This window comes from Lucilia sericata, unplaced genomic scaffold, assembly GCF_015586225.1.
Source record: "Lucilia sericata isolate MDLA Ls3-8-SP2 unplaced genomic scaffold, ASM1558622v1 Contig001480F_arrow, whole genome shotgun sequence".
Classification (NCBI taxonomy): Eukaryota; Metazoa; Arthropoda; class Insecta; order Diptera; family Calliphoridae; genus Lucilia; species Lucilia sericata.
This window is the reverse complement of record NW_023995408.1, coordinates 63,019-87,280: the sequence shown is the minus strand read 5'-3', so window position 1 is coordinate 87,280 and position 24,262 is coordinate 63,019. Positions and strand designations below refer to the sequence as shown.

The 24,262-nt window shown below is 29.5% G+C and overlaps 1 protein-coding gene across 1 annotated transcript in view; it reads left to right on the top strand.

The window, feature by feature from the left end:
- The window catches only part of LOC119611556 (dual specificity protein phosphatase 10), a 28,026-nt gene extending 6,973 nt beyond the window's left edge, over positions 1 to 21,053 (top strand). The window contains exons 2-4 of the mRNA XM_037967193.1: positions 299 to 415; positions 6,436 to 6,660; positions 18,788 to 21,053. Coding sequence (XP_037823121.1) covers positions 299 to 415; positions 6,436 to 6,660; positions 18,788 to 19,551 — 1,106 coding nt within the window. The 3' untranslated portion in view covers positions 19,552 to 21,053. The remainder of the gene's footprint in view (positions 1 to 298; positions 416 to 6,435; positions 6,661 to 18,787) is intronic.
- The last annotated feature ends 3,209 nt before the right edge of the window (positions 21,054 to 24,262 follow it).

The window sequence follows — 24,262 nt, the reverse complement described above, 5'->3', positions numbered from 1 at the left end:
TTAGCAAAATGATGACTAATATTTGGTGTGTAAACAGATTTATTAAAGGATTTTTTTTCATTATTTAAATTTAAACGCATATTTTTATAAGTAGCAGTAAACAGTAAATAATTAATTGCCTTCAAGTGCATTTTTGTTACTAACAGCTGATTCTTGTTTATATTTACATTAAATCTCAGAGATGAGTAATGTTATTAAACGTTTTCGAACAGCTGTTTAATGATTCAGTTGGATTGCGTTTTTTTATTTTTTTTTTTAAAGATACTAACTTTGTTTTTAAACTTTCATTTTTTTGCAGAATACAATAACAGAAGATCCAAAGATAACCTGGATACCACTTGTGAAGAAGAAGAGACTAACTCCTCGTCCACAAGGGCTCCCCTGACGAGGAGTTGTAGTAGTCCCGCTGTTTATGGTAAGTTTTATTCTATTATTGTGTAAAATTTGTTTGTAGGTGAATACTTGTAGCCAAGACTAAAAACTGATCTATAGTCAAGACTATTGACTCCAGACTAAAGTCTAATCTATAGTCAAGACTAAAGACTGATCTGTAGTCAAGACTATATACGGATATAACGTCAAGACTATGGAGTGATCTATAGTCAAAACTATAGAGTGATCTATAGTCCAGAATAAGGATCTACACTGTAGATTCTAGAGTAAAGACGTAGACTAATTTGTAGCCATTTGTATTTGATCTATAGTCAATACTAAATACTGATCTAAAGCAAGTCTATGGAGTGATCTATAGTCCAGACTAAAGACTGATCTATAGTCAAGACTTAAAACTGATATTTAGTAAAGACTCTATACTAATCTATAGTGAAGACTAAAGACTAATCTGATCTAAAATCATGACTATGAAGCGAAAGTATGAAGTGATCTATAATCCAGATCTATAGTCCAGAATAAAGATCTATATAAAAAGACTGTAGACTGATTTGTAGCCAAAGTCAAGACTTTAGACTGATCTATATTCTAGACTAAAGATCTACAGTCAAGACCATAAACTGATCTAAAGTCAAAACTATGGAGTGATCTATAGTCCAGACTAAAGACTTAAAGTTTACAATACTTCAAAAATAAAAAATAAATTGTTTACATTATTAGCACAAAAAACAAAATTGTTTTGAAATGTTTATATTACATGGACTTACTACTTACACCTCTCTATTTTATAGTATTTGTTTAGAAGCGGAAAATTTTATTTCTATAGAGAGACAGCAAAAAAAAATGTATTTAAATTTACGATATTGTTGTTAATTTTAAACAATTACATATAAATGTAGACGTCATTTGTATAGTTTATTTTACGTTTGTCTAAATAACTTGTAAGAATATAATTGGATGCTGATATTTATTTAATTTTTTTTAGACTTTTCAACACGTGCTTTTCTTCTCTAAGATTCTATTCATATTTCTAGAATTTTATTTTTGTTTAAGTCTGTACCAACAACAAAATCTAGGGATTTTTGTTGAAATAAGTAATTAATTATTTTTAGTTAATTGCAAAATGCTGCTGACTGTTAACTGCTAGCTGGCCATGATGTTGTTGTTAATGAATCAATTTAATAATAACAATATTTTCGCTATGATTTAATAATAAAATAAATATAAATTACTTCGATCTTTACCTAGAAAATATTATAATATGTATATGACGAGGGAAACTTTTTCTTTTCTCTTTTTTTGTAGTCAATCATTTGAATAGATTTATTATTTATAAAGAAAATTCCATTTAAGAAAGTACTTATCTATCTATGAGGGCAAATTTTTATTAAAAGATTTCTTTTAATTCATACTAAGAAATTCTAAAGATTCTTTTCTTAGACTTTTAAATTAGAAAGTATTTTTTCACAAAATTTCCTTAAATGGTATTACCTTATGATTGTCGCCCTTAACCCGTGAAAATATATAGCATCCAAAAAATATTTATTAATAACATTGAAATAAATATTTAAAAAAAAATATTAGTTTTTTGCCCTGGCCAAAGTGAAAACAAGAACCAAAAACTTTTTGTATATATATTGGCCTTACTGTGTCTACGATGATGGATTTTGTTGGCCTTAATTTTCTCAATACTCGTGGCGCGTTAAATAACGTCACTGGGTTGAAATGAATCATGGCCTTAAGACATTTATTTAAATAATATTTAACAAATTTTCCAAAAAATAAATAAATAAAATCCCAAATGAAAACATACATAAAAAAACAAATATATAGAAGATTTAAAAATATGTATATATATATTTTTATTTGTCAAATATTTTTGAAAAAAAGAAACAAATTTGCCAAAAACAAAAAAAAGTTTTTAATTTTAGAACATGTTAAGTCTTTAATTTATGGTTTTACGTATTTAAAATATTAAAAATTTGAAAGAGGAGCCTCCGTGATTTTTGGAAAGTTAAAGCTAAAAAGAATTTATAAAAACTTGAGCAGAAAACCAGATTCACATAAGTACAGACAACAGACTCATTTATAAGACTATAAACTGATCTATAGTCATCGGTATAGATTAATGCATAGCCAGGTCTATACACTGGTCTATAGTCAAGTCTACAGACTGATATACATACATATAATCGCAACTATAAAGTGATCAAGACTACCGGCTGATCTATCGTCAAGTCTAAAGACTGATCAATATCCATGACTATAGACTGATCTATTGTCAATACTAAATACTGATCAATATCCATAACTGTAGACTAATCTACAATCCAGACTATAGAAATATCTATAGTCCACCATGGAGTGATCTATAGTCCAGACTATGGACTGATCTATATTCCAGACTATAGACTGATCTATATTCCAGACTATAGACTGATCTATAGTCCAGACTATGGACTGATCTATAGTCCACATTATAGACTGATCTACAGTCCAGACTATAGACTGAAATATAGTGTAGACTATAGACTGATTTACAGTCCAGACTATAGACTAATCTATAGTCCAGACTATAGGTTGATCTATAGTCGAGACTAAAGACTGATCAACAGTCCAGACTATAGACTTATCTATAGTTTTGACTATAGACTGATCCATAATCCAGACCCTAGACTGATCTAATAGTCCAGACTATAGACTAATCTATAGTCCAGACCAGCGGTTCCCACCAGTTTTTACTTCGCGGACCCCTTGAGGAACTTATTTAATTTCGCGGACCTCCATACATATTTTGATATCTTATTGTTCGAAATAATTGTTCGTCCGAAAATTGACCTAGTCCATAAATCCCTAGGTCAAATAAATGTAGAGATGTCATATCTATAAAATATTCCCGATAGGTTTTTAATTGCATGGTTTTGAAGATAGAAAGAGTTCTTTGTTGAATTGTTAACATGATGTTTAATGTTATGATCGTGAGATCTTTCATATTCATTTTTCGTCAAGGTAGCAAAAAGGTTTCTTTATCAAATATTGTCGACATGCGCTTAAGGAGTCACGTTTCAAAAATTTATTGCGATTACAGAGGGGTAAAGTGAGCTAAGTTTTCGGGAAAATAATATAAGAAAGTTGGACTTCTTCCATGTTGTTGCGGAATGCGTTATCCGCATAATATATGACATGAACTCTTTTACTGCATGGCTTTACCTACATATTTACGCGAAACGCTATGGATTTTCTAATGTTAATTTAATAATATTGGTCGATAAAATCAAGTTAAAATCTTTGTATCACGTCGGAAGGGAATATTTATATTTAAAATTAACTAAATTAACGTATTGAAGGTGTTTTTGAAATATATAATTTTAGTCCTTACAAACAAGAACACTTTTGCTTACAATTTGACAAACTTAAATCTGGTATAAGCTTGTCTTTGAATTATGAAATGTGGCCTTATTTCATACTCCGGAATACCAGTATCCCTTATTTAATTGTAAGAGAGATCATTATCCGTCTGAAATAAAAAAACATTGTTTCACTACATTTACAGGAAATAAAAATTACATATCAGGCAATATCTTACTTTATAAAAGTGATACAATAAATTTGTAGGGCCTAGCTTCTTCTTGATAAACAACCGAAAAAATAAAATTCAAAAAGTCACCAAAAAATCTGGGATTATTGCATAAAAGCAGAATATTGTTTATTCATGGATTTTTTCGTTTGTCTTCGCGGACCCCCTAGGATTTTACTACGGACCACTAGGGGTCCACGGACCCCCATTTGGGAACCGTTGGTCCAGACTATAGACTGATATATAGTCCATACTATAGGCTTATCTATAGTTTTAACTATAGACTGATCTATAATGCAGATCATAGACTGATCTGTAGTCCAGACTATTGACTGATCTATAGTGCATACGCTAAACTGATCTATAGTCTACAGACGAAACTTGAGATCAAAGGTTTGAAACAAAAATCTAAGATAAATAATCAACATAAAGAACAATTTAGTCACAATTTTAGAATATGACTAACAGAGTTTAATGGTCATTTTGAAATAAATGAAACGCATTATCTGTACTTAAGGTCTTTGTGAGTCATGGATGGACGGAATGGGAAGGGATAAGGTATATCGAAAAGAACATTCATGAATTATAGCACTTGAAATTTACAGCGCATTGTCTTATTACAAAATTTTTTATGATTTAAATTATATATAAATTAAAAAAAAAAACTTGTTTAGTTGTCTAATAAGTCGTATTAAATGTTTTAAAATTATTATATTTATATGATAATACTATTTATTGATTGAGGTAATAAGACCGTTTTTACTACAGGAAAGGTATTAACAAAAAGTACTTGATAATACACGTTTTATTTCTATACTGTTATTTTTTTTTTATTTCATTCGCCAACCAACTACATATAATAACAACTTCAACTACAATAAATTTATAAATTACGCTACTTGAACATTGAAGTTCTTTAAATCAAAAAAACATGAGTCATAACAATTTCGAAACAAATTAAAAAAAAACATTGTCGTTGACGACGACGACGAACGTTTTGTTTATTAGTTTTTTCGTCTTTTTTCAAAATAAAAAAAAAATGAGGTTAGGTGTCAGAAAATTTTGTCCATATTACTGTTATATATAGAATATTCATCCTGTAGTTTTTGAAAAAATTACAAATTAAATGACTAATCAATTGTATAAAGTTTTACCAGATCATGTGTAACTATAGATAGAATTTTATTGAGTTTGTTAGCGGTAATTGTTTAGCTTATTGATTGATAAATAATTTACCCTATAATTTATATTTACAATTTACAATACTTTTAGTTCTACGTAAACAATTTAGTGGTGTATATAAAAATACGCATAGAAAAACTATAAACTATTGCTTCATTATTGTTTACATGTGGTGTTTTGTTTTTTTTTTTTCTGTTTCTTTTATTTTGCCGAATGACTCATACTTTGGGGTATATTCTACTATAGCAGAGTATCTTTAAAATCATACAATATAAATTGTTTATATAGTAGAAGAAAAAAAAAAACATAATTACCAAGTAGAAACTATGAACAGAAATAATATAAAAAAGACGCACAGATACACACCACCAACCAATTCAAGCCAAACCGACTAACCAACCAACCATCCATCCACATCTATTCAATTCATTCATCCCCGCCATTTACCACAAAATGCTAAAAAACACACACACTCTTTATGATGTTTTTATTAAAATATAGAAAAAAAAAACACATTATAATGATGATGAAAAAAGAAATCAAGCGATAAAATCTATACTATTTTTAGCCCAAAACGTCATTTCTTTATATAAATCGATTTATATTCAAATAAAAGGTGTGCAAAATATAAATATTTAAATGTGTTTAATCAAATTATATATTCAATATACCACAATGTAAACAAAACCCTTAGAGATAACCCTAAAAAACCGCAAACCCTAAAATAGTTTGTAGGGGAATTTGTAGGAAATTTTGTCAATAGTTGGTATATAGTCACAAAACTAGTGCAAAGTGGCACATAACACTTAATTTCGTCCAAATGAATTCCTGTAATCTATCACTAAATGACTAATTGTCTCCCTTTTCAAGAAACTAACCCAAAAACGCTAACAGAATACTAGAGAGAATCATTTGATTTACTTGCAACTGCAACAGTTTTCTCTGTTTAGCAATTTAAATCAAAATATTTAGCAGTAATTATTATATTTAAATTTTTAAAAATAACAATCATATTATCTATTATATAAACAAATATTTTACACTTTTCCTTAATAAACATAAACTTTCCGCTACAAAAAATACAAAATTTATAAGTAAAACGAAACAAAAATTGTATATTTTCATCTGCATATAGCTAAAAATATCTATCTCACTTGCATTATTTAAATTTAAAATTTTTTAAATTAATAAACATCTTTTGTCTTTCAAAATTCTTTTAAAAATATTTTGTGTAATATAAAATTGTGTCTATATTCTATTTTTTTTGTTTTCTTGTTTATTTTTAGATATCGAAACACATCCCGCCTCACCAGTTTTCCCGCACTTATTATTGGGCAATGGCCGCGATGCTGATGATCCAAGTAGTGTGGGAGCTAATTGTGTTTTAAATGTTACCTGCCAAGCACCGAACACAAATCAAATGTCGGGCCTTAAATATATGCAAATACCTGCCAGTGATACACCTCATCAAAATATAAAACAATATTTTCAGGAAGCCTACGATTTTATAGGTAAGTGGTGAAATCATATTCTTTTAGAATACTTTTGGAGGAATTAAGTTTTTCAGTTCTAGTTCAGTCAGTTCTAGTTCAGTTTTAGTTCAGTTCTAGTTCAGTTCTAGTTCAGTTCTAGTTCAGTTCTAGTTCAGTTCTAGTTCAGTTCTACTTCAGTTCTAGTTCAGTTCTAGTTCAGTTCCTGTTTCAGTTCCAGTTCAGTTCTAGTTCAGTTCTAGTTCAGTTCTAGTTCAGTTCTAGTTCAGTTCTAGTTCAGTTCTAGTTCAGTTCTAGTTCAGTTCTAGTTCAGTTCTAGTTCTAATTCAGTTCTAGTTCGTAAGAATTCTATTTTCAATTTTAATTTATAGTTTCTAGTTCTCGTCTAGTCCAGTTCTAGTACAGTTAAAGTTCAGTTCTAGTTCAGTTCTAGTTCAGTTCTAGTTCAGTTCTAGTTCAGTTCTAGTTCAGTTCTAGTTCAGTTCTAGTTCAGTTCTAGTTCAGTTCTAGTTCAGTTCTAGTTCAGTTCTAGTTCAGTTCTAGTTCAGTTCTAGTTCAGTTCTAGTTCAGTTCTAGTTCAGTTCTAGTTCAGTTCTAGTTCAGTTCTAGTTCAGTTCTAGTTCAGTTCTAGTTCAGTTCTAGTTCAGTTCTAGTTCAGTTCTAGTTCAGTTCTAGTTCAGTTCTAGTTCAGTTCTAGTTCAGTTCTAGTTCAGTTCTAGTTCAGTTCTAGTTCAGTTCTAGTTCAGTTCTAGTTCAGTTCTAGTTCAGTTCTAGTTCAGTTCTAGTTCAGTTCTAGTTCAGTTCTAGTTCAGTTCTAGTTCAGTTCTAGTTCAGTTCTAGTTCAGTTCTAGTTCAGTTCTAGTTCAGTTCTAGTTCTAGTTCAGTTCTAGTTCAGTTCTAGTTCAGTTCTAGTTCAGTTCTAGTTCAGTTCTAGTTCAGTTCTAGTTCAGTTCTAGTTCAGTTCTAGTTCAGGTTCTAGTTCAGTTTCTAGTTCAGTTCTAGTTCAGTTCTAGTTTCAGTTCTAGTTCAGTTCTAGTTCAGTTCTAGTTCAGTTCTAGTTCAGTTCCTGTTTCAGTTCCAGTTCAGTTCTAGTTCAGTTCTAGTTCTAATTCAGTTCTAGTTCGTAAGAATTCTATTTTCAATTTTAATTTATAGTTTCTAGTTCTCGTCTAGTTCAGTTCTAGTACAGTTAAAGTTCAGTTCAGTTCAGTTCTAGTTCAGTTCTAGTTCAGTTCTAGTTCAGTTCTAGTTCAGTTCTAGTTCAGTTCTAGTTCAGTTCTAGTTCAGTTCTAGTTCATTCTAGTTCAGTTCTAGTTCAGTTCTAGTTTCAGTTCTAGTTCGTCTAGTTCAGTTCTGTTGTCTAGTTCTAGTTCAGTTCAGTTCAGTTCTAGTTCAGTTCTAGTTCAGTTCTAGTTCAGTTCTAGTTCAGTTCTAGTTCAGTTCTAGTTAGTTCTAGTTCAGTTCTAGTTCAGTTCTAGTTCAGTTCTAGTTCAGTTCTAGTTCAGTTCTAGTTCAGTTAAGTTCAGTTCTAGTTCAGTTCTAGTTCAGTTTAGTTCAGTTTAGTTCAGTTCTAGTTCAGTTCTAGTTCAGTTCTAGTTCAGTTCTAGTTCAGTTCTAGTTCAGTTCTAGTTCAGTTCTAGTTCAGTTCTAGTTCAGTTCTAGTTCTAGTTCAGTTCTAGTTCGTAAGAGTTCTATTTTCTATTTAAATTTATTGTTTTTAGTTTAAAACTATTTAAAACAAAGTTTATTGTCTTCATTTTTTAAAGCAAGTCTTTATTATTTTATCATTAAAATGCTGGTTTAACATTTCTGTTCTAGTTTTCTTTTTTATTATTTTCCATAAAGATATTTTTATCTTTTTTTAAACATACTTTGTACTAGAGTTTTCTGTAGTAAAGTTAAAGTTGTTGTTTTCGTTTTTACTTTATCATCACTATACAAAAAAAAAATATGTACTTCCATAAACTAAGACTTTATGAGACGGCATGGCGGCATTTTACCCCATACTCCATACATATGTTGCATACAAAAATAACAACAAAACATAAGCCAACCATCAGCAACGTTTTTTAAAAAAAGAAAACCAAAACAAAATTAAAAAAAAAAACACACCACAAAACTTCCTTCCTTTTTATTAAAAATCCACCACTGCAAAAATAAAAACAAATCAACCACTGTGGGGATAGAAAAGAAAACAAAACATACACACACTGTTAAACAAAACCTGGTAACGGTAAAACTCTAGGGTAAACACGTAGAAAAACAAAAATAGTACTTGTTTTTACACCCCCTTTCCTGTTTTTGACAGCTCTCCCCCAAAAATGATTAACTGTGTGTTCGATAGCGTATTGTAGAAATGAGAAAATCCTTTTTAATACACACACGCATTGGTAAATTAAGGAGAGTTTATATTTGTTGTAATGTAAACGATTAAATTACTTTATTTACCTATTTCTATTACATTTGAGTCTCTTTTTCTTGTAATATTTCTCTATTTTCGTATTTTGTTTTTATTTTACTTAAAATATACCGACGAAATATAAGAGTTTAAAAGAGTGTTGACATAAAATATTTGACAATTTTAAATAAAAATAATTGAAAGAAGAAATTACTTGAGGAAAAGCATTGTCTACTTGGATTCACAGAATAACTTTATAACATCAGATACTAAAAAGCATACAGATCCATTCTATATAAATTATTTTAATTGCCAAATCTTTTATTCTTTGTCATTTCAAATTCTATTGTAATTTTTTTTACTAAAGAATAGCTACTTTTAAAACGCTGCAGTAAAAAGAAAATACCCTCACACACCCCCTCTCAAAAACAACACGCGCATCCCGTATTCTCGGGCAACTTACGTCACGTGCACTTTCGACCTCGTTCCCAATGAGGCATGCTAAAATACGAATGTAATAAAATAATGAAATGTTTTTTGTGTTGTAAGTAGCAGCAGCAGCAAAACTTTTTACACCGGTGCTGCTACTAATGTTGATGATGACGTTGTTTGGCTGACTTTCAATGATGACTCATCGTTTGGCTATACAAACATACACACACTCATGCCAAACAATACAAAAAAATTCCTTCCGTGAATCTTTTTTTTTTTTTTTTTTTTTTTTTGAAGTTTCCAGTGTCTGATATTGTTTATTTTCGTTATATTTTCTCGTCTTCTTCTCCTCTCGAACCATCTCGTTCATTCTTTCGTTTTACATTTTGTTTAACTTCCTCCTGCCCTTACCACCACCCCTTCTGTCTGTGTGCGCGCTGGGTTTTAATGTATTTACATCGGTTTAGTGTTATTGGCAACATGTGGGCTCTGTACAAATTTGTGAGTGAACGACCAGTCGTCTGCTCGTTTTTACTATACATTTACCCCACAAAATTTATTGATTTTCACTATTTTTAGTATTTAAATGTAGTGAAATACGAATAAGAAACATATAGGCTGAAAAAAAGCAACAATAAACCGTTGAAGAAAACAACAACAATTGTTTATTTTATATAAGGCGCAATTTCTACAAATTGGCTATATGTAATTTAGACGATTTTTGAAAAAATTCTTTGAATAGATCTATTTGTATATCTGGTTTTTTTTTTAGTAAATTAATTTATAAAGTTTTGTTACAACACCTAAACTTTAAATAGGTATAGACCCTTAACACATAATTCCATACCGATCGTGCCATGAGCCTGCTGTTACCACAAACTTAAGCGGCAATTGCTGACTTAGGTGTTACTTGATTACTGAAGGGTAAAGCAAAACAGGACTTTATAGTACGGGCAACTAGGCCCCATAGGAACAGTAGTAGTTGCTGGTAGAATCTCTCTAAAACTTTATAAGAATTTAGCTAATATCTTGCGACAATCTTTAGAGACAGCTACTTCTCCTACAACACTATAACATACCACCGATAACCATAGTAGTCCTTAAAGTAAAATCTGCGACTCCTATCCATATGGCAGAATATTAAAGTCCATTTGGAAGACAGCTACATACTTAAAGTCACGAACACCTCTTTCGACAGCACATTCCTCAAATTTCCGTATGAGACTCTATTGATCGGCTACAATTCATAGAAAGCATTACCACATGTATATGTCATTTAACCAACATCCCCTTTTCATGATTTTCTACTTCAGCCACCACGTGATCTCCGAAGGTGCTTTACTTATAATCCCAAATGTGAAACTTGTTAATGTGATACCGGAAGGTACAAAATGGGTCCAAAACTCCACCAATTTTAGATCCCCTGTAAAACGTTTTTCTTCGCAATTGCAATATAATGTCCTGGAACAGAATGGACCCAGGTAAATAAGATGTCTTTCAGACTCTAAAATATACTCCAATCTTTCGGAAGATATAGGTTGAAATCTTATCAGTAACATGACTCAAAACCCAATATAATCGAATCTGAACCGATCAATTCTAAGGTAGCAGAAAAAATTATATAATGCCTTGAAGGTCTTGTAAAATGACTAATATTAAACTGATAACCGATATAGATACAAGTATTGTTAGAAAAGTATTAGTTACAATTATAGATCACTTTTTAATTGGAGCGAGCATTGGTATCCAAGGAACAATAAACAAGAAACTTATCTTTAAAAAAAGTCAACAATCTTGTAAAAACTTTATCTGTCACTGCTAGGAAGTCAATAACATTACAAAAATATAAATGACCACATAGACTTAAGTCATCATTTATTTTTTTCCACTCATGTGTTGAGGTGTTAATTATTTTTCCCTATACAAACTTTTATGAGCTACTAAATGGTTGGTAAATAAAGCAAAACATCCTGTTCCACCTCGTTCCTAAGAAACATACCATTTCCAAAAAAAAAAAACCCAAGAACTGATTTTTTTTCTCTTTAGCACCCTGTATTTTTCATTTCCTTGCTTTTATTGCTGGCCAAACTCTCGAGGGCTTTTAGTAACAAACAGCATTTTTTAACAGTCATCATTTTTGCTTACATACAACTTTTTTTTTTTGGTGGATGGTATCGGTGTATATGTGTGATTTTTTTTCTTATTTATTTATTAAAATAACAATTCGCACACGGCACGAATGTTATTATTAATAATCTTTGTTACTCGACAATTCAGCTAGAGCAATTCATTCGTCAATAAGGCTAAATGTTTTTTGTTCTGTTAGTCTTAAACACCTCACACTCCCCCAGACGAGTACAATTGAACCACCTCTGATATAATAGATTAAGGAAAATGTGCCAGATTGTTGGCTACGAAAAAAGGGGAAGAAAAAAATCGGTAAAATGGGGAATTGATTGAAAAATTATTAAGTTTCTAAGATTTCCGAATATATAATGCCTTTAAGACGGATATTATTACGACTTTAGATCTGGTATTGTGGTACGACGGCTGGGATAACAAGGTTACTTTCTTTATAGATAGTTTATTTCAAACAACAGATTTTAAAATTGTGTACAAATAGATACCCAAGTTATTATAGTATCGATAGCATCCAGGTCATATGTGGATCAATATTCGGATTTATGAGCTATGTCTTTTTACCTAAGTAACAGACTTTAGACTGGTAATAGCTATAGAAGTTTTTAATACCTTGTTATTAATTATGTTTAATATCCATCTGGCATCCCTTTTAAGCTAATGATCATAATTCTGTATAAACTAAACTAAAAAAATTCAAGTGTACTCTCTTCAATAGTAGTATTATTATTATTTTTTCATTTTATTATTGTATTTGCTTCATAAACAAACTACACAACCGCAGACAAACATACAAACGCATGTGGTAGCACAATATTTCTATACGCCTCTTACTCCCCCTCCCACTTTTGTCTTCTACATTTCATTCAACAAAAAAATAAAGAAATAGAAGAAGCAGCAAATGACGATGTTCGTTCATACACCATACATATTCGGTGGGAACGACTTTTTCGTGTTGCGACCACAAAAAAAAAATTAAAATAAAAGCAACAACAAGAACATCATCATGATTATGAATGATGATTCATAATTTTCATTTGTTCATTCGTGTTTTCGTACATTCGTTCGTTCATTCATTCGTTGTTTTGTTTTGTTTTGTTTACTTATTTTCATACTACACAGACACTCTACACTATTTACATACATTTTTGTATGTTTTGAAAACACCTCATCTAATTTATTTTGCTGTTGTTATTGTTGTTGTTTTGTTGCGCATGTTTGTTCCATTAATAACTCAAAGCTAAAACTAACGATTCAATAATAATAATAATAATATTAACTTATAATAATTATTATTATGAAAATTAGAAATCTATAAAGGTATTGATATCACAACAAGAATTTGTTGTCTGTATATTTAATTATATTTATTGAATGAATTTAATTTTTTTCTTTAACTAAACTAGTAAATTATGTTGTACACTTATAATTTTTTTTCCTAAATATGCAAAGTATGCAAATAGTATTGAATTATTAAATATATTCTCAATTAAATATTCTATACGTTTCTTGAAATTGTATAAATATTGACATTTTTGTTTTAAATTAAATCATGGTATGATGACAAAATAAAATCTAGTATGAAGTATGAATGCATACTTTTTTGTATGCAAATTTTTTTTTTTTTGTGCAAATTCATTGTTTAAATCTAGATTTATTCAAAATTCTTGTTTAAGAATCTTGGAGGAGTTCGAATATTGCAATTACCGTTGTAAGCAGTATCCCAATAATCCGTCTTTTGATCTATAATTCTTCCTTCGAATTTTAAGTTTCAACCACTGCCACAACGACATTCATCCAGGCAACTGGTTCCCGCCATACCAGATATCCGTGATTTAGAAACTCCACCAGTTTAAGACCCCACTTAAAACCTATGTATATACTGGCAGTATCTTTCTAAACCCGGGAATGCAAAGATAAGGACTGTAGGCTTTCTTCCAGACTTTCGAATCCGTGAGAAACCTATGTATGTATATACTGGTAGTATCTTCCTAAAGCCGGGAATGTAAAGATACGGACAGTAGTATTTCTTCCAGACTTTCCAATGAATGAATAGTCTTCATTACAGAAATTATGACAACATCTCCAAATCTGTCAAATCATTACAGATATAAAGGTAACCTTTTAAGTTGTTAGCGAATCTGCATTGAAGACTCTAAAAAATCAGGTGGCCCAAACTGGTAAAGTTGGAATATTTTTCGGATATTTTTCTAACTTCGTAATAAGGCAGATGAGACAGATGGCATATGTGATAACAAGGTGACTAAATTGTGTCTAGGGTTGTGATCTATGTTAAACAAATTTCAGACTGAAAGTATGTTAGTATAGTTCATGATCTAATTAGAGTTTGGATCAGACAAGGAGAGTTTGAAACTGTTTAATTATTTTGATTACTTTAGAACACATTTTATTATTATAATTTGTTTTTATAGGAATTACGGAACTATTAGGTTCAACAAAATAGGCACTTTAAATCTATTTAACTATCGTTATTGAAACAGATTACATATAGAATTTTTTACTTCCCTTGTTTATCAAAATATATTTACACTTTTTTTAGTTTAAAAACTTATTAGCATAATAATTTATCAACAAAACTTTGATATTTGTTTCTTACAAACAATATTTTGTTTATTCTAACCACAATATCCTTAGCAAAACTTGATATCATTTAGAAACCAAAACTTTGGGTTTTAAAAATTCTTTAAATTACAACCGCAACATCCTTTTTTTCTTATCATAGTTTAAAATTTAAGAAACCACAAAACTTGTTTTTACAAAAAAAATGTTAAATAAAAAGCCTAAAACACAAGACTAATACAAAGTTAAACTTTTTTTATAAATATTAAGGGCTAAAATTTTTTATTAAACATTTCTTTTTTAATTTATTTGAATATTTATAAAAATAATTATTACTTCATAAAAAATTGTTTTCATAAACATTTCAGTATTATTTGTTTATAAATATTTTATACTTAATAAAACATTCATATGCCAGGGAGGGGAATATCATATATAATTATAATTAAAACTTTTTTGTTTCTCTATTTTATTCCTATTAAGTACCATGTATTGGCTACTTTCGAAAAAAAAACGCGTTTTATTATTATTATTCACAAGTTGAAGGTCGTTAATACAAATTTTTTCGCGCATATTTTATTATTTACTGCTCTTTTTTTTTGTATGAACTCTGTTTCTATATTTACGTAAAAGCACACAAAACAAAATAAAACCCAAAACAAATTGTTATATATTTTATTGTAATGTACAATATGTATCGTTATCCTATATTCAAAAAGTGCTAACTCAAAATTAAGGCCAAAGTGAGTTTTTGAGAGCAAATGCTTGTTTCGAAAATATGTTTAACTTAGTAATTTGTTGTAGCCTCCATTGGGTTTGTGGTTAGTGTTCTAGTCTAGTAGACGGAGATGGTGGGTTCGATTCCCACCTGAGGCACTGGTTAAGGGCCCGATAGCGGCCAAGGTTTATTTCTTCGAATTTGATGTATGTACATATATACCTTTTAAACTAACTAGCTAACTATTAATTTGTTCAACATTATACAAATTAAACATTTTTTTTTCGCTTTCCTGAAAACTAGACTTTTTGGAGTTAGCACTTTTTGAATATAAAGTCTCAAAATTAAGAAAAATATATTGTTATTTTTGTTGGCATTATAATGTTATATTATTGTATGAGTCATATTTTTGTGTATGAAAATAAAATAATTCTTGTCTCATCAAACCAAAAACAAGCCAAAAAATGAACCATTAACCAGCAAAGCAACCAACGAACCAACCATCCTGTGACCAACACAGCCAGGCAGGCTATTTTTAAACAAACAAGAACACTTTACACACCAACAAACGCCATGCAAATGCTTTAGCCATTTGGCGGTTTATTTTGTTTATGAGTAAGAGAATGAGTGAGTGGCTGGCTGGCTGACGGGCAGGCTGATGGCTTTTTTGTGTCGTCACTCTTAACCATCAACGTTATTATTTGGCACCTGCTTCGTTTTATATGTACATATGAATTCTTTTTGTCTTCTTTAAAAATATGTTCATCCCACCAATATGTAGTAGTAGTATGTTTAAATGTATGCATTGTTTATTTAGGATTTTTTTTATTGTAAATATATTTTGCCAGACATGAAATCACGTCTTGGCGCTTAAATTGTTGTTGTTTTTCACTCAGTCAATTACAGTTCCTGCTTGTTTTGTTTACAAAGTTGTCCCCGCGTTTGTTTACAAAAAACGAAGACACAGAAAGAGTAGTACGTAATATGACTCATTTGTTCTGTAACAGTTTTTTTTTTTTTTATTTTCAGAAAAGTAGGGTGAAAAACTATTAACACAATTATAGTTTAAAAAGAAATCAAATTAAAAAGATTTTATTTCTAATTTATAAAATTTATACAATAACAATTTCTAGTTCAAAATATACTAGTAAATGTCTTTACTAAGTCGAGACACATTAAGTTTATCACACTAACTCACTTCATCACTGTTAAGAAAGGTGAATTTCTAAAGAGTTGCCATATTGATAAATTGTAAAGGTGTTGGAAAATACCCCAATAAAAGAGATACAAAAAAACCTAATCTATGAAAACAGCTTCAGTGAATCCTAAATATTAGTTTAAATTATAAATTATCGAGTAACAATTTAGCAACATTCTAAATGAATCAGAAGAAAATTCAATCCATTTAGTTAACAAATTACTCAATAACATTACAAGCAAAAACAAACCATTATAGATTAATCATAAATAGCATTTTTAACAAAATCAAAGTTAATTGAAATTAAAAAAATTATTTTGAAATTGACTCATCTGGCAAATATTTCAAAATTTACAAAGTTCATTGAGCATGAGTAACAAAACAAACAACGAATGAATCAATTGTCTGAATCTATGGTCGTCTACATACTTTAGAGTTCCTCCAACTATAAAGTGAAACACCAAACAGCTACCTAATTAAACTACCTTAATACGTGGGAACAATTTCAAAAAACACAATAAACGTAAACTTTTTTTTTAATTGCTCATTAATATTTGGTATCATTGGAAAGGTTATTACTCGTATTCGTAATTTATATATGATTAAAATATTTATAAACAATTTTTGAAATTAGTCATTTATATGCAAAAATTCAAATATGTACATATTTCGGAGAAATGAATACAGATGAGAAATTTAAATGATTTGTTATCGACAACTTTGGGAAACTCTTTTCCGGGTAATTTGAAAGTAAATAAAAGTTCTGGGAAGATTACTAAGTGAGATGAATGATATTAATAATAAAATGAAATCTTTAAAATTAGATTTTTTTTAACAGCAAATGATTAATAATTTTTAATATTAAAAGAAAGGTAAACATTTTGAATTAAACATATTATACATACATATTTATTTAAATTAACTTTTTGGTTTGTTATTTAACCTAAACATTTTTTAACCACAATATTTCCTTTTCTTATCATTATTAAATTTTGAAAACTTTTTTACAATTCACACCATTTAGCTATTGCCTCAAACCACAAGGCTAAACAAATTTATTTTGTTATAAAACATAAATTAATTGTGAAACAAACAAAACTGTCACAATGTAATTGTTATCACAGTTTTATTTAATTTAAAATGATTATAATAATCTTTAGTAGATATTTAAATACTTTAACTAGTATTGAAACAATATAGATTAGTTATTTGATTTATTTTTGTTAAAACAAAATTAATAAGGAACTATACCCCAGTTTCAGAGTTGTATTTTGACAGAAAATGTTAAACCACAACTTTATACAACAATTTCAGTTGGAAAATCTTCAGTCTTTATAGTTTTTTGATCCTTAACCTCTTATCCATAAGATTTAAGTTTTTTCATTTATTTACAGCACCCATTATTTTTTATGAATAATTCTATAAGGGTTCATTCTTGTACTTATGCTTGCTTATAAATATTTTGATTATCATCACTGTTAAGTCGAGTACAGAGGCTATTATAAACATGGCCTTTTTTGTGCTCTTAACTGATAAGATTACGGACAAATTTAATGAATGACAACATTCTTATCAAACTATATATACATATATTTTATTAATATTCCACATACTCCTATATACATTTAGCGAATTTAAAAAACCCAATTACTCACATTGACATCACATACACACACACACCAAAAAACCAGCTACAAAATCCAACGTAATATTTCTACAAACAATTATAAATCAAAATCTCACATTTTTTTGTTAAATGATGATTTGACAAAAAAAGTAATAAAGTTAATATAAAAATTTTGCAATATTTTTAATGTTCAAGTGATGTGAGTACAAGCAATAAACCTTTAAGGTTTAAAAACTGTACAGTACTGTACAGGAAACACAAACAAATAGCAATATGGTAACACTGGCATTCCAAAAAATAATCACAGGTTTAATGGTAAATCTATTTAACACGAAACATAATCTGTAGTTTAAAATGTAATCTCAAACTTCAAGAGTTATTAAACTTAGAAAAATAATCAATATGTTTTTGTTGTGACTCATCATAGTATAGTTTTATTGTCATACTTAAGTTATCATATTTCCTAGATAAGATTTTTTGAGGTTTTTGACATTTAACCTTCATTTTTCCCAATAGAGTTGTATTGATTGATTATTTTTTGCCCTTAAAATATTATAGCATCTGGCAACATTTTAGCTTATAGTTTAAGTGGCAAATACATAAGAAGTAAATATTTAATACTCTTAAATAAAGCATCATCTAGATGTGAGATAACTTAAGTGGTATGTTTCATAAGTACTTGAGACATTGTTGATGAATAATTTTGTTTAGAAATACAATACATTGAGTTTTATTAAAAAAAAATAATAATATAAACTTCCATTTTCTCAATGTCTCTATTATTTTAACCGGCAGAATAACTACTGGTTAAACGAGAAACGGAGAAGGAGGGTAATAGTCATAAAAAAGTAAAGAACTTTCTTGTACGATTTATTTATTGGGAACAAAAATCTTGATTGACTCTGAATGTTTATTGGGAAAATGTACATAGGTTTGTGATTTTAGATGTGATTCATATTAATTTTTATTGGGAACAAAAATATTGATTCACTTTAAGTTTTTTTTTATATAAAAAAATTTAATTAACTTATTTTTTCTTTTTATTTCTATTTACAGAGGATGCCCGTAAAACCGGTTCCCGGGTATTACTCCATTGTCATGCGGGAATTTCCCGCAGTGCCACCATTGCCATTGCCTATGTTATGCGCTATAAATCTCTGTCGCTGCTCGAAGCCTATAAACTAGTTAAATTAGCACGTCCCATTATCTCGCCCAATCTTAACTTTATGGGTCAATTGCTGGAATTGGAACAAAGTTTACGTTCAAGCGGCATTTTAGAGCCACTCACCCCCAACTCAGCACCTTTACCCACAACACCAGCAACAACAAACTTATCTAGTCAAATTGATAATAATAATGCCGAAATGGCCGATGAAGACATTGCCGACGAAGATGACGATGTGGCCACTAGCAGTAATAATAGTAGTACAAGAAAATGTCAAAGTCAAAACATTGAAATGGATGAATGCGATAGTGGTCATAGTAGCGGAGCCAGTAGTAATTGTTCATCACGTTTAACCTCACCACCGGTAACACCTGAAGATGAAACTCCCTGCTCTTCAAATACAGTAACATCTTCCTCCTGTCTCTCGCCCGCCTCAACAACATCGTCAACATCATTGCTAAATGCCAGCCGACCTACACGTTTTAAACGAAATTCACCCGCCAAACTGAGGCTTAATTTACAATCTACCTACGCTCCCATACCCAAGTCGTTATCCTGTATTTCCATACAGAATGCCGGCATTAGTCCTATTTGCAAAGATGCACCCACAACACCAAACTGTGATTTGGCCATGAGCAGTAGTACAAGTGATTGAAATAATTAAATTCACCCAAAACAACATATTTACACATTCAAAAAGAAAAGCACTTAGAAAAATTACTTTTTTTTTCAAACGCGCACTGACAGAAAACAAAAATGCTGTGAAATAACAAACGCAAAAAGTAAACGAAATGTACTTTAAAAAAAAATTGTTTCAATTGTATACAACAAATATGCTTAAGCAGTTAAAGAATTGTAAGGAAATAGTAAAATAAATACTTATGTTTATGCTATATAGTTAGAGTTTTCATTTGAATGTGGTAATATTATTATGATTTCTTTAAAGATTTATTTCTAAACTGAATTAAATTAAAACAAGTTGGTCGGTTACTGTACTAGTCAGATTTAACGGGGACATAATCAAAAATGATTTAAGGTAAATCCTATAAATCTGGCAAGTACTGAAATAAAGCTAATATCTTGCTTTTACTATTGAAATGAAAACAATATTTCTTCCAATAAACAGGAGTTAAAGGGGTATGCTAAGAGACACCCTTGATGTACAAGCTTAATGCCCTTTTAGTTTGATCTCAATCAAGTAAATAGATATATTAGATTTTGATTTAATTCAAAATAATGTCTGATGGAAACTTGATTGTTATAAAAATGTGTCAGTAACCCCACCCGCAATATATTTCTTAATAAATTAAGGTTGTAACCTTTCTTTACATATGTATACCTACCTACCTATAGACAAAACTGTTTTAAGTTTTAATAGATTTTGTGGTTCAAAACATTTGCCATAATTTTTAGACATTTTGAAAATAGTAACTTAAGTCTTTAGAGGGGCTTTGTTTACTATTTTTATGGCGAAAAATCATGCAACATACCAAAAAAAAAAAACAATTTCAAAATCCAGCCCTCTCCTCCTATCCTACCCCCAACAAACATCACACACATTAATTATACAAAATTTTCAACAAAAAAACTTTAGCAAAAAATCCTAAAAAAACAAACTTAGAAGATGATAAAGTTTAACATCATCATTTATCGCTTATTTATTCAAATATTTGTAGTTTTTAATTAATTATAATTTAAAATGTATCTTAACTATTTATAAAAAACATAAAATCAACAAAACATGTACATTAATTTGTTTAACATTTTACTATTATTCTAAACAAAATGTAAAAAAAAAAATTATACAAGTTGTATTTACTAAATTTTTCTTTTGGATTAACAAAAAAAAGAAAACTCACAACAATGTTTTAGTTAAATGAATATAAAACACGTATTTGAACTCAAAACAATTTACTAGACGATCAGAAAACCACAAAAACGTTTAAATAACAATAACAAATATTTACAATAAATTGTAAGCAGTTGAAAAAAAAACAATTTTAAAGTCAAATTTGTATTTAACAAACGAACATGTACAATTGTATATACAACACAAACAAATATTTTTGAAATATTTTGTAAAGGTAAATAATAGTAAAATACTACTTATGTAAGTGAATTTAAATTTTAAAATTAAAAAAAAACACACAAAAAAAATGTGCAAAAATATGTAAAAAGAAAATTTTGAAAAACAAATTATTACAAAACATATTCGTGCAGCATTATTTGTATAAAACAAGAATATTTATTTATAAACTAATAATAAATGAAAAAAACACATTTATTATACAAATAAACAAAAAAAAAACTATTATTTAACTAAGAAGATGAAATGAAAAAAAAAAAATGAAAATTATATACATATTTAGAATTTTAAATAAATTTAAAAGATTTTTAATTTTAAGTCAATGAATGTTACATATTAAACAAAACAACAACAACAAAAAAATGAAATGAAATATATAACACATACAACAAAAAAAATCAAACACACCTCTTAAATTGTTTGTATTTATTAATAGAACAGATACATAGGTATTTGACGAACGAGCAAATTTCATTCCTATTAAGGTTTTACAATTTAATTGGGAAAATTGTTAATGTTCGTTTATAGTCATTTAAAATTAACAGAGGGGATGTTATATTAACAAAAACAGGGGACAAAAATACGTCATTTCATATCGATGGAAATCTCATTAGCATTTAAAAGGATTTAAATGGACATTTTAAACTAAAGGAGGTACTATAGAGTGTTCTAAATCATGCGGTATGAATAGGTTTGTAAAATTTTAAGTTTAAAAATTAGAAACTTTTGAATACACATACATTAGATATAAAGATGTATAGTCGAGCATGGCGACCACATGATACCCTACATTAGTGTGTAGTATGTAAAAATGTCAATTATTTTGAATAATAAGCCATTTAAGTTGTTTATTAACCTAATTCCAAAATATTTTAACAATTTCGTGACAATAAGGTGATTTTCTGTAAGTGGGGTCAAAGGGCAAGGGCTAATCCATAAAAATATTGCAACAGTGATTTACATTTTATTGAAGTTATTTATGCAGAATTTTATCATATAAACTAGGGTTTATAAATGAATTTTGACCTTCAAGTCATTTTCACAAGGAGACTTTGTATAGGGTCAAATGAGACCCGATTATTACGAAAATCGGCAGTATCATTTAGTCTTACATAAAACAATGATTTTCCCGTTTTTGTAGAAATATAAAAACATTTAACATAATTATCAGCTTAAAAGCGCTATTCTGGGGGTCCGGTTGTATAGGGGCTAAATGAAGTAATTTACCGATTTCAACCATTAGACCAACCATTGCCAAATTTCATAAAATTATCTTGGAAATTGCGATATGTAGCGGGCGCACAAGGTTTACATGGACATACAGACGCACGGACATAGTTTAACCGACTCATAAAATTAGGTGGGTATAGGACCAATATTTTTGGGTGTTATAAACATAAGTACAAACTAGGGATGCCAATCGGGACTGGTTTTTAGAAATCCCGGGATTCGGGATTTTTAAATAAATCCCGGAATCCCGATATCGGGATCCCGGGATTTTCGGGATTTCTAAATCCCGAAAAATATAAAAAAATTCAAAAAATCTTAATAATTTACCGACAAAAATAAAATGTTTTATTTCAAATTGCAATATGAATACTCTTAGTAGGTGTTTACTTTCCAATAAGCATTTTGTGAAAAGAAAAACAAATTAATTCAAAGTACATACTTAGAATAAAAATCTTTCCATCCCAGGCACTGAATAGTAGAATAAAGACCTTAAATAATACCCATGATATCCAAATTTACAATGGTTTCCAAATAATATTTAAATAGTATGTGTAATGGGGATCCATACGAGGATACATAGAGCACCTATACTGCACCTATATCTCCTCCACCTTATATTCCGTGTTCACTAACCAAGGGAATTATCTTCTCGCCATCTTATTGACAGGTTGACTTCCATTATAGATATCCGATAGTATCAATGCCTATTTATTGCCCTTTTTATACCCTTAGTAGGGATGGTATATTGGGTTTCTCCGGAGTAGTGCTTTTGTTTTATACTGTCCTAAAATACGCTGATGAAATTTTAAATGATCGGGCTTTTGATCCGAGCCCCTATATAAAACACAGCTTTAAAAAAGAATTAGTGTCCACAATTCGCTTAAAAAGAGAACTGTCGCAAATGAAAATCAGCATAAAACATTTTATGTAATCGTAAATTCGCCCTCCAAATTTTATGAGGATCGACTCATATGATGGCGTCCTTCCCCCAAGCATATTTCAGAAAAATAGTTTTTTAACTTTATTAAATTAAATTAAAATTAAATAACATTTTACTCTCATAACTGGTGTATGGGGTTATATGGTCGGCCTCGCCCGCCTATAATTTCGTACTTGTTATTTTTATATATCCGATAGTATCTATGCCTATTTAGTATAGCAATGAAATTTGATATTAGTAAATCCCTGACGAGCCAAAACCTCTCTACCAAATTTTATGTGGGTCGGTTCATAATTGACCCTACCCCCATATAAGGTCCCGTTAAAAAAAATGACTTTAACGCTCATTACTGGCTTAAAAAAGTATAGCGATGAAATTCGATACACATATGTTTCATGCGAGTCAAAATCTCTCTACCAAGTTTTATGTGTTTCGGTCCATAATTGACCCTACCCCTACATAAGGTCCCATTCAGATAAATACTTTAACGTTCATTACTGGCTTACAAGTACGAGTGTAGAGATGAAATTTGAGATAAGTAAATTTCTTACTCGCCAAAAGCTAAGAAACTTTTATAGGAACGTAAATCTTCCTACCGGAAAGTGTATGAACCAAAATTGGTTTAAAAAAATTATGAAAAATTTTATAAAAACGGTCAATGATTCACCCTACCTCTCATATAAGATCCTATCAGTAAATTTGATGAGTAATATCACCCTGATGTTTATAGAAAAGCATATTCGGCATAGCCGAATATAGCACTCTTACTTTTTTTTTTTGATATTTCAGCTTGTAAGTTAGTAGAGTCATCTTAAGTCCAAAAACTTTTAAAATTCTCTTATTTAATACTTTATAATGTATAAAATAGCGGAAAAATACTTAAAAATTCGGGATTTTAAAATCCCGAAATTTCCCGGGATTTCATTTTTTAAAATCCCGGTTTTCGGTACTTTCGAATCCCGAAAATCCCGGGATTTTCGGGAATCGGGAATTCCCGTTTGGCATCCCTAGTACAAACCGTTCCCACTATGATGGCGTAGGGTATAAAAATTATCCTCAATATATGTTATACATAAATATTTGTATATGAAAACCCGTAAAATGATTATA